This window comes from Carcharhinus amblyrhynchos, chromosome 18, assembly GCF_965287045.1.
Source record: "Carcharhinus amblyrhynchos chromosome 18, sCarAmb.v2.hapA, whole genome shotgun sequence".
In the NCBI taxonomy this organism is placed as follows: Eukaryota; Metazoa; Chordata; class Chondrichthyes; order Carcharhiniformes; family Carcharhinidae; genus Carcharhinus; species Carcharhinus amblyrhynchos.
Window position 1 is genome coordinate 35,712,391 of NC_137341.1, and position 12,392 is coordinate 35,724,782.

The following is a 12,392-nucleotide window of genomic DNA, read 5'->3' on the forward strand; positions in this document are numbered from 1 at the left end:
AAACACATGACCTTCCTCCTAACAATGCAGAATCATAAAAAAGATCCCAGAGTAAAAATAAACCACATTTATGTAGCAATAAAAGAACTTCTACAGACAACTTGGCAACACTGAGAGTTGCAGAGAACATGATTAAAAAAAAAATTTCTTAAAGATACACTAACATCACCGTGGTGAGAGTATACATTAGTTTCGGGGGGGTGAGAGCGATTGAGACTGAGAGTGAGCCAGTCACACACACTCTTCTCTTTCTCTGTCTCTCTCTCCCACTTACTTTCTCCCTCCCCTCTCCTACACACACACGTACATACTGTCCTCTCTCACATACTCACTCTCCTCTATCTCACTCACACACATAAGCACATGTACGCACTCATTCACATTTTCCCTTCATACCCATATACAGTCACACTCCTCATTCACTCTCACACACACTCACTCACTTTCACAAATAAGCTCACTCTCACACCTTCGCTCTTACACACACACACACACTTCCGGTGGGCCCCCCTGTTCCCCTGGGCCCTGCTGTTCCTCTGTGCTTGCAAAACTTAAAACGTGGAGTGGGATTTTACAGCCTTGCTTGACTCAAGACCAGAAAATCCCGCCCAAAGTAGGGCATTGGTGAGGCCGCAGCTGGAGTACTGTGTGCAGTTTTGGGCGCCGCACCTGCACAAGGATATTTTGGCCCTGGAGGGAGTGCAGAGGAGGTTTACTAGGCTGATACCGGAGTTGAGGGGATTGAGCTATGAGGAGAGGCTGAATAAACTAGGCTTGTACTCGTTAGAGTTTAGAAGAATGAGGGGAGCTCTCATTGAGACGTATAAGATGATGAATGGGATGGATAGGATAGAGGTGGAGAGACTCTTCCCGCTCAAAAAAGACAGTAGGACTAGGGGGCACAGCCTCAAGATAAAGGGGAGGCGGTTTAGAACGGAGTTGAGGAGGAACTTCTTCACTCAAAGGGTGGTGAATCTCTGGAATTCTCTGCCCGTTGAAGTGGTGGAGGCTGCCTCGCTAAATATTTTTAAGAAGCGGGTTGATGGGTTCTTGATAAGAGAGGGGATTAAGGGTTATGGGGAGAGGGCGGGAAAGTGGAACTGAGCCACAACAGATCAGCCATGATCTTATTGAATGGCGGGGCAGGCTCGAAGGGCTAGATGGCCTACTCCTGCTCCTATTTCTTATGTTCTTATGTTCTTATGAACATTTCCATTGTCTGCCTCTTATCTGCTCCAATTCCGTGGCCGGTGGGGTGGTAGAATTCTGGCAATGGGGTCTAATATGCTTCCATGATTGAACAACACTTGCTAAATAATCCTGATTGTGCTAAGAAAACTAATTTAAGATCATCAGTTGGGCTTGCGGCGTGGCTCACTTATAGAGTCATAGCTTTACAGCACAGAAAGAAGCACTTCGGCCTATTGTGTCTGTGCTGGCCATCAAGAACCTATCTTATCCTATTTCCCAACTCTTGACCCATAGCCTTGTATGTTATGGTGTTTCAAATGCTCATTTAAATCCTTCTTAAATGTTGTGAGTGTTCCCGCCTTCACCACCCTTTCAGGCACTGAGTTCCAGATTCCGATCACCATTTGAGTGAAAAAGTTTTGCTCAAATCTTCTCTCAATCTCTTGCCAGTTACCCTAAATCTTTCTCCCCAGGTTGCTGACTCTTCTGCTAAGGGGAAAACTTTCTTCTTATCTCCCCTAGCTATGTCCTTCATAATTTTGTACACCTCAGTCAGGACCCCCCCCCCTCCTCCATCTCTGCTCTAAGGAAAACAACCTCAGCCTAACTTATGCATGGTAGAATCCACCTATATTCAAAAACAGGGTCCTACCCCTTGCAGACAGAAAGACACTGTATGCCTTTTTCAACTAAGCAAAAGCTTGGAGGGAGCTCCATTCCTTGGCTCATTCTCCTTGGCAATGCCTTGACCAATCAGTCAACCAGTCTGGTTGAAATTTGAAACTAAAACTTGGCAGTTAATAGTTAACATTCTATGTTGCATGCTTCATGATAATGCCTCTACCAATCAGAGTCCGCTTTTTTTTACTCATTCATGGGATGTGGGCATCACTGGCTCTGCCAGCATTTATTGCCTACCCGTAACCAATCATGAGAAGGCGCCTTCTTGAACAGCTATAGTCTACGTGGTATAGGTCACCCTACAGTGATGTTAGGAAGGTAATTCCAGGATTTTGATCCAGCAACAATGAAGATACGGTGATATATTTCCAAGTCAGCATGGTGAGAGGCTTGGAGGAGAACTTGCAGGTAATGGTATTCCTATGTATCTGCTGCCCTGCCTAGATGATAGGATCATGGGTTTGGAAGATGCTGTAAAAGGAGACTTGGTAAATTCCTGCAGTGCTTGTAGTACACACTGCTGCTACTGTGCCTAGATAGTGAACATTTGTGGATGGGGTGCCAATCAAATGGATTGCCTCATTCTGGATGGTATAGAGCTCCTTGAGTGTTGTTGGAGCTGCACTCATAGAAACCCTACAGTACAGAAAGAGGCCATTTGGCTCATCGAGTCTGCACCGACCACAGTCCCACTCAGGCCCTACTCCCATATCCCTACATATTTTACCTACTAATCTCTCTAACCTACACATCTCAGGACACTAAGGAGTGATTTTAGCATGGCCAGTCGACCTATCCTGCACATCTTTGGACTGTCGGAGGGAACCGGAGCACCCGGAGAAAACTCAAGCAGACACGAGGAGAATGTGCAAACTCCACACAGACAGTGACCCAAACCGAGAATTGAATCCAGGTCCCTGGAGCTGTGGAGCAGCGATGCTAACCACTGTGCTACCGTGCCATCCTATCTATCTCATCTAGGCAAGTGAAGAATATTTCATCACACTCATGGTAGGTTGTTGCATAACGTTAAATCTCACGGGATTCAGGGTGAGGTATCTAAATGGGTACAAAATTGGCTTCTTGACAGAAGCCAGAGGGTGATTGTAGACAGTTGTTTTTCAATCTGGAGGCCTGTGACTAGCGGTGTGCCTCAGGGATCAGTGCTGGGCTCACTGTTATTTGTCATTTATATTAATGATTTGGATGAGAATATAGAGGGCATGGTTAGTAAGTTTGCAGATGACACCAAAATTGGTGTCATGGTAGACAGTGAGGAAGGTTATTTCCAATTGCAGCAGGATCTTGATCAATTGGGCCAGTGGGCTGATGAATGGCAGATAGAGCTTAATTTAGACAAATGTGAGGTAATGCATTTTGGTAGATTGAACTAAGGCAGGACTTACTCAGTTAATGGTAGGGCGTTGGGGAGAGTTACAGAATAAAGAGATCTCGGAGTACATGTTCATAGCTCCTTGGAAGTGGAGTCACAGGTGGACAGAGTGGTGAAGAAGGTATTCAGCATGCTTGGTTTCATCGGTCAGAACATTTAATACAGAAGTTGGGATGTCTTGTTGAAGTTGTACAAGACATTGGTAAGGCCACACTTGGAATACTGTGTGCAATTCTGGTCACTCTATTATAGAAAGGATATTATTAAACTAAAAAGACTGCAGAAAAGATTTACTAGGATGCTACCAGGACTTGGTGGATTGAGTTATAAGGAAAGACTGAATAGACTGGGACTTTTTTCTCTGGAGCGTAGGAGGCTGAGGGATAACCTTATAGAGGTCTATAAAATAATGAGGGGCATAGACAAAGTAGATAGTCAATATCTTTTCCCTAAGCTAGGGGAGTCTACAGCTAGAGGTTTAAGATGAGAGGGGAGAGATACAAAAGTGTTCAGAGGGGCAATTTTTTCACACAGAGGGTGGTGACGTCTGGAACAAGCTGCCAGAGGTAGTAGTAGAGACAGGTACAATTCTAACTTTTAAAAAGCATTTAGATAGTTACATGGGTATGGTGGGTATAGAGGGATATGGGCCAAATGCGGGCAATTGGGATTAGTTTAGGGGTTTTAAAGAAAATAAGGGCGGCATGGACAAGTTGGGCCGAAGGGCCTTTTTCCATGCTGTAAACCTCTATGAATCTGTGACTTGTGCCTTATAGATTGATGGACTTGCTTTAGGGAGTCAAGATATGAGTTACAAACTGCAGGAATTCTGACCTCTGACCTGCTCCTGTAGCTACAATATTTATATGGCTAATGATAATCTCAAGGACATTGATAGTGGACAATTCAGTCATTGAAGGTCATAGCTGATGATTTGATTCTCTTTTATTGGAGATGGTCATTGGCAACTCAGCACTCTTTTCATACAATATAAATTGTTGGTTTATCTTGTGTAGCTGTCTTGATGAGTCCAAGATAAAAATCTTTGATAGTGTGATGGGCGGCATGGTGGCACAGTGGTTAGTACTGCTGCCTCACAGTGCCAAGGACCTGGGTTCAATTCCTGCCTTGGGTAGGTTGTCTGTGTGGAGTTTGCACATTCTCCCTGTGTCTGTGTGGGTTTTCTCCAGGTGCTCCAGTTTCCTGCCATTGTCCAAAGATGTGAAGGTTAGGTTGATTGGCCATGCTAAATTGCCTCTTACTGTCCCAAGACAGTAGGTTAGGGGGATTAACAGGATTAATACGTGGCGTTATAGGGATATGAGTGGGGTGGGATTGTTGTTGATGCAGGTTCCATGGGCTGAACGGCCTCCTCCTGCACTTAAGTGATTCTATGTCTTTTTTAGTAATATTCGAGTTCTGTAGTATCAGACTACTATTTTTATGATTCTTGACAGTATTTTTAGTTCCCCATTGTAAGTTGCGGTGCCCTCAGCAGGTTAAACAGATTGTGCAAAGTCACTGTGTAGAATCACCCATTCTTTTATTTTTTGATAAACTTCCGGTAATGACTTTGCAACTTTACAATTCTTGATCACTAACAGGATTACACATGATACACCTGCTGTAAGCTCTACCAGAATCAGAACATTCCTACATGCAGTTTAAAACTGTAAATATTATAAATTACAACAATTAGAGGAGTCAACAAATCTCAAAGCTGTGGTGTTGCCAGTTGAGCAAATTTGCTATCGTGATTCTATCATTTGAAACTTTTAAACAAATTGTAACAGAGTGTTTTCTCGGGTATTCAATTTTACCAAAGAAATACATGTTGGATCTAAGTTGTAAAAATGTTTTATTTGCTTCTTTTGTTTTCCTTTTTGTTAAGGCAAAATGACAGAAAAGTCCCAGTCTGAAAAGGCCTTTTTGGAAAGGGCCCAGTCGGAAAAGGCCCAGTCGGAAAATGCCCAGGCAGAAAAGGCCCAGGCAGAAAAGGCCCCATCAGAAAAAGCCCAGTCGGAAAAGGCCCAGTCGGAAAAGGCCCCGTCAGAAATTGCCATTTCCGCAAAAGTTTCAGCAGAAAAAGCTGCAGTCAAGTCAGAGGCTGAGTTGGAATTTTGGTTGAATCAAATTTATTTTTTCTTCATAAAGAGGCTGTTTCCAGCTTATGCACATGTTGAAGTTCTAAACATGGAGACAAAGAGGGACATGGTGCGACGGAATGAGCTAGTTCGCCAGGCTGCGATAAAGACTGCAGAAAGATTTAGGTTTGTATCATTGCATTTACGAGAAAAATCATTGATTGGGGCAGCACAGTGGTAGAGTGTTAGCACTGCTGCCTCATAGTGCCAGGGATCCAGGTTCAGTTCCCAGCTTGGGTCACTGTCTGTGCAGAGTCTGCACGTTCTCCCCATATCTGCATGGGTTTCCTCCGGTGCTCTGGTTTCCTCCTACAATCCGAAAGACATAAGAACATAAGAAATAGGAGCAGGAGTAGGCCATCTAGCCCTTTGAGCCTGCCCCGCCATTCAATAAGATCATGGCTGATCTGTCGTGGCTCAGTTCCAAATTCCCGCCCTCTCCCCATAACCCTTAATCCCCTCTCTTATCAAAAACCCATCAACCCACGTCTTAAAAATATTTAGCGAGGTAGCCTCCACCACTTCAACGGGCAGAGAATTCCAGAGATTCACCACCCTTTGAGTGAAGAAGTTCCTCCTCAACTCTGTTCTAAACCGCCCCCCCTTTATCTTGAGGCTGTGCCCCCTAGTCCTACTATCCTTTCTGAGCAGGAAGAGTCTCTCCACCTCTATCCTATCCACCCCCTTCATCATCTTATACGTCTCAATGAGATCTCCCCTCATTCTTCTAAACCCTAACGAGTACAAGCCTAATTTATTCAGCCTCTCCTCATAGCTCAACCCCCTCAACTCCGGCATCAGCCTAGTAAACCTCTTCTGCACTCCCTCCAAGGCCAAAATATCCTTGCGTAAGTATGGCGCCCAAAACTGCACACAGTACTCCAGCTGCGGCCTCACCAATGCCCTATACAGCCGCAGCAAGACCTCCCTACTTTTATATTCAATCCCCCTCGCTATGAAGGCCAGCATCCCATTTGCCTTCCTGACCACCTGCTGCACCTGCAAGATGGGTTTTTGCGACTCATGCACAAGGATCCCGAGGTCCCTCTGCACCGTCGCCTGCTGCAGTTTTTCGCCACGTAAATAATAACCCTTCCTACCATTATTCCTACCAATGTGGACCACCTCGCACTTGCCAACATTAAATTCCATTTGCCATTTCCTGGCCCATTCGCCCAGCCTATCTTTATCCTTCTGCAGACTCTCCAAGACATTCTGGTTAGGTGCATTGACCCGAACAGGTGCTGAGTATCATGACTAGGGGAATTTCACAGTAACTTAATTGCAGTGAGAAACAAAAGATTTTCACAAGGCTGGGATTCCCTTGTACTGAAGTTTGTTGAAGAGGATGACTCTGGTCGACACAGGTCTAAGGCGGTGATTGCTTGTTCTTTCCTGGCAGGTATGCCTTACCTGAGTAAAGTCACCTAACAATTTTATCTCAGACTGTTAGCCCAGATGGTCATGCGATCCAAATTCACAACTTGAATTCCACACTGGGGCTCAAGTCCTACTGTGAAACTCAATTCATTAAACCTGGATTCTTATGAGCCGGTGCCAGAAAAATAATCACAAAAACTTTTGTAAAAACCCAGCTGGTTCTCTGATGTCAATCAGGAAAGGGAACCTGCTGCCCTATCGTGGTCTGATCTACAAAGTGACTTGAGTTATCACATATGCCCTCTTATCAGCGGGAATAACCCCAGTATTTTAAGTCTCTCAAAAGTATAGATTCTCATGCCTGGTTTAATCGTGGTGTGACAAGATTTTAACTTTATTTGGCTTTAAAGTTCTTTCCATTCTGTGGCAGTCCAAAACTGTGCACAATCCTTTAAGCGTGGTTTAACCAGTGCTCTGTACAAATTATCATTACCCCTCAGCTTCTTGTACTCAAGACCTCCATTTATACAACATTGATGATGGATCTTCAAGTCAATAAGTTAATTTGTTGCATATTGGGATTTGGATATTATGCCTACACAGCTATTTAAAGTACCTCAATGACATCCCAACTAATGGTGTGTTCTAATATAATTATAGATTGAAAGAGGAAAGCAACAAACATGAACAGGAGAAGGAAAAGACTCTGACTGTATCTTCTCCCGGAGAACAAAGTGAAGAAGAAGATAAGCCAGATAAGCCTATTATTCCTGTGCAGAAGGTGCCCACAGAAACTGTCCATGTAGTGCCAAGCAAAAAAATCAGCGGAACCAAAAAGAAGAAGAAGTCCTTTTAAAAAAGATCCTCTTGTTATTGATTGGGCAGAATTTGTTAGATGGAAGATTCTATTTTAGCAGGTAAATGGAGCCAGACCATGTACTAACTTTAATTGAAACGTCAAATCAAAAACAATTACATTTTTTGTTGCAACAGTTTAAGCATAAGTCAAGTTAGCATTGGTGCACGAAAATCTATCCCCAGGCAAAGTGTGTTGTGACCAAAAACTATTTGTTCTCACATCTCTTCACGATCTCATCCTTTTCCATTTCTGCAACCTTCTGCAGCTGTACAACCCTCAGGGATATCAGCATACCAACAGTCCAATCTTCTTGCGAATCCCCGATTTTAATCTCTTCACCATTGGTGGACCTGCCATCAGCTGCCTTGGCCATAAGCTCTGGGACTTCCTCACTAAATCTATCCATCTCATTCTCTATCACTGTCCTATAAACACTCCTTACCTTTTTGACCAAACTTTATGTTCCCTGTCTTAACATCTCGTTATGTGGCCCAGTGTCAGTTCTTTTGATAACACTTTTTTTTTAAAAGGGTTTTATGTTAGTTTTTGTTGTTATTGATAGATTTAAATTTTTTGGCTTTATTGAAATGTCCATCCATTGCTAAATAAATATTTAAGTATTACAAAAACATCAAACCTGAAGTAACTTATTGGCTGAAATCTTCACTGTTCTATCCTCACTTTCCTATTTGCCCAGTGCAATTGGGGCTTTAGTGGTTTCAAACATTGAAAATTTACACCCCCCCAAACCTCCCTATCCCCAGCTCCTGTACACAGGAAATGTTTTTAATGGTGACCCTTAACATCCGAAAGATTCCTGGTAAAGGTAGGCTAGGACCTACTTAATATGAAGAAGTCATTGACAGTGCAAAGTGATATTAACCTTGTGTCACTGCACTACTTATGGTGTAGGAGGACAACCAAGGTGGAAGGAGTTCACTGCTCAGCAGACACCCAGATTCGACATTCAAAATTACTTCTGTTAGAATTCCATATGGCTCATGAAGAACAGGAGTAGTCTCACCATAGACTTCAAGGAGCTGTTCGGCCCTCCAGTACCAGCACACACACCCTCTTTCCCTTACCTACCCAGATCTGCCTTTGAACTCATGCATGCTATTTCATTCAATCTCTATTCAATATGGCATATAAAACTCATATTTATTAAGGTGGTGAAAGTTTAAACAAATGTGGGGACTTAAAAAGTTCTCCTTATGATTCTCAATTAATTAATTTCACTAAGTTCTATAGTGTATCAGACACAAGGGCGGCACAGTGATCAGCATTACTGCATCTCGGCGCCAGGGACCCGAGTTCAATTCAGCTTGGGTCACAGTCTGTGTGGGTTTTGCACGTTCTCTCCATGTCTGTGTGGGTTTCCTCCGGGTGCTCCGGTTTCCTCCCATAGTCCAAAAGACGTGCTGGTTAGGTGCATTGGCCATGTTAAATTCGCCCTCAGTGTACCCGAACAGGTGCTGGAGTGTGGTGACCAGGGGATTTCCACAACAACTTCATTGCAATGTTAATGTAAGTCCAGTAATAAATAAACTCAATTTAGAATATTGATATTGCCCAGGCTGTTGTAATACAGAAAATTAACACTAGAGATCACTCTACTCCTTAGATTTTAAAAAGGTGAGTACTGTTTTTGGGACTGAACTACAATTAACTCATCTTCCTCTTAATTCACAAGATTAAAAGTTGAAACAAGTGACAAAGACCATTTGACGTTCTAACTTGTCGATTCAGAAAAATAGTCACACTGTATGCACTTCCCTGCCCCAAGTATCTGCTACTTCCACACAAGTGTAAAAATCAGAGCCAAACCTCTTACTCACGCAATTAGAAAACACTTCTAAAGTATGGAGAGCAGTAGCATATAAAATTCAGATTTATTAAAGTGGTGAAAGTTTAAACAAATGTGGGGATTTAAAAAGTTCTCCTTATGAGGTTCAATTAATTAATTTCACTAAGTTCGACACCATTTTGACATGAGGATGGCACACTGGTTAGCGCTGCTGTCTCACAGCGCCAGGAGCCCAGTTTCAACTCCCGACTTGGGTCACTGTCTGTACGGAAACAGACTATTCTTCCAGTACGCAAAAGGGACGGAGGCAGCAGACGGGAAATTATAGGTCGATTAAATAAATCAGTAATTGGCAAGATTTTAGAGTTCATTATTAAAGATGAAATCACAGAATATTGGAAGTGCATGATAAAATAAGACTGAGTCAGCTCGGCTTTGTCAAGGGGAGGTCACGTCTGACAAATCTGTTAGAGTTCTTTGAGGAGGTAACAAGGAAGTTAGATAAAGGAGAACCCCAGTGGATGTGATTTATTTAGATTTCCAGAAGGCCTTTGACAAGGTGCCACATAGGAGATTGTTAAATAAGTGTCAAGGGTAAGATCCTAGCATGGATAGAGGATTGGCTGACTGGCAGAAAGCAGAGAGTGGGGATAAATGGGTCTTTTTCAGGATGACGGCTGGTGAGTAGCGGTGTGCCTCAGGAATCAGTGCTGGGACCACAACTTTTCACACTATGCATTAACAATTTGGAGGAAGGAAATGAAGGCTAAGTTTGCAGATAATATAAAGATATGTAGAGGGACAGGTAGTACTGAGAAAGCAGGGGGGCTGCAAAAGGACTTGGACAGATTAGGAGAGTGGGCAAAAAAGTGGCAGATGGAACACGATGTGGAAAACTGTGAGGTTCTGCACATTGGAAGGAGGAATGAAAACATAGACTATTTTCTAAATGGGAAAATGCTTAGGAAATCAGAAATACAGAGAGACTTGGGAGTCATTGTTCAAGATTCTCTTAAGGTTAATGTGCTGGTTCAGTTGGCAGCTAGGAAGGCAAATGCAATGTTAGCATTCATGACGAGAGGGCTAGAATACAAGGGCAGGAATGTACTTCTGAGGCTGTATAAGGCTCTAGTCAGACCCCATTTGGAGTATTGTGAACAGTTTTGGGCTCCATAGCTAAGGAAGGATGCATTGGCCTTGGAAAGGGTCTAGAGGAGGTTCATATGAATGATTCCTGAAATGAAGAGCTTGTCATATGAGGAACGCTTGAGGACTCTGGGTCTGCACTCATTGGAGTTTAGAAGGATGATGGGGGGATCTTATTGAAACTTACAGGATACTGCAAGGCCTGGATAGAGTGGACATGGAGAGGATGTTTTCATTAGTAGGAAAAACTAAAACCAGAGGGCACAACTTCAGGCTGAAAGGATGATCCTTTAAATCAGAGATGAGGAGGAATTTCTTCAGCCAGAGAGTGGTGAATCTGTGGAACTCTTTGCCGCAGAAGGCTGTGGAGGTCAAGTCATTGAGTGTCTTTAAGACAGAGATAGATAGATTCTTGATTAATAAGGAGATCAGAGGTTATGGGGACAAGACAGGAGAGTGGGGATGAGAAAAATATCAGCCATGATTGAATGGCAGAGCACTTGATGGGCTGAGTGGCCTAATTCTGCTCCTATGTCTTATGGTCTAACTCTTCCGCAAACAGCAATTGACACTGTAGCCAGTGCTACTTTTAAAACAGATTTATAGACTTATGTTAACCAAAGGTATTAAAGGAACTGGGACCAAGTCAAGTATATGGAAATAGATTACAGATCAGTTATGGTTGAATTAAACTCCTACCACATACTTCAAGATATGGGAGAAAGTCCTGGCCCAGTGTTTGAGAAAATTAGTGATTCACTTCCTCTGGATGTGAATCAGTTCAGATTCACATCCAGAGGAAGCACCACTGATGCCATTTTTACTTTGAGACAGGTGATATAGAAATAGCAGGAACGTCAATGCATATGAGGACCATTCATCAATCTAGAGGCTTATGACTGGATGCTGAGGAAGGTAGGACAAAGATGTACTAGAATTTGCAAAATCTCTGAGAAGTAGGTACAGCTATTACTGGAGGTCTATAAAGGGCACCAGGCAAGAATAAGAAACCAAGTGAAGAGAGTGAACATTTGGAGACTTGACACTGAGCCCCTTCCTATTCTTGATTTTTCCCACTCAGTGGCTGAAATGGGAAGTGCCATGGTCAATCTTGTTTGCAAATGACATTGAGCTACATGAGGAGGATGATGGGAACAAAATTAAATATCTGGAGAAGAACAGCACTGAAAGACTGAAAAGTACTATGAAGATCACTGGACCAGCAATCCAATATACAGACTATCAGTTTCAGCGTAAGGAAAAGATCGGGGCAAAGGTGTAAAGATTACGGGTAAAACTTGGACAAAGTGAGTAGTTTCAAGAACCTGGGGTCAGTGGTGGCCGATGATGAAAGTATGGCAATGTATAATTACCATAAATTCTGAGGCATAAATTGACCTAGCATGCAAGAGAACTCCATTTTTCCAGCCCCAATAATCATTTTGCATACACTTCCAGGTTGATCACCCCTCCTTTTCAGCCACATGTTATAAGAACATAAGAACATAAGAAATAGGAGCAGGAGTAGGCCATCCAGCCCTTCGAGCCTGCCCCGCCATTCAATAAGATCATGGCTGATCTGTCGCTGCTCAGTTCAAATTTCCCGCCCTCTCCCCATAACCCTTAATCCCCTCTCCTATCAAAAACCCATCAACCCGCGTCTTAAAAATATTTAGCGAGGCAGCCTCCACCACTTCAATGGGCAGAGAATTCCAGAGATTCACCACCCTTTGAGTGAAGAAGTTCCTCCTCAACTCCGTTCTAAACCGCCCCCCCTTTTATCTTGAGGCT

At 43.2% G+C, this 12,392-nt stretch overlaps 1 protein-coding gene across 3 annotated transcripts in view; it reads left to right on the forward strand.

Annotated features, from left to right (window-relative positions):
• The window catches only part of rsph10b (radial spoke head 10 homolog B), an 80,848-nt gene extending 72,582 nt beyond the window's left edge, over positions 1 to 8,266 (forward strand). For all 3 annotated transcript variants that reach the window (XM_080206814.1, XM_080206815.1, XM_080206816.1), the window contains 2 exons: positions 5,157 to 5,535; positions 7,450 to 8,266. In XM_080206814.1, coding sequence (XP_080062940.1) covers positions 5,157 to 5,535; positions 7,450 to 7,645 — 575 coding nt within the window. In that variant the 3' untranslated portion in view covers positions 7,646 to 8,266. The remainder of the gene's footprint in view (positions 1 to 5,156; positions 5,536 to 7,449) is intronic.
• The last annotated feature ends 4,126 nt before the right edge of the window (positions 8,267 to 12,392 follow it).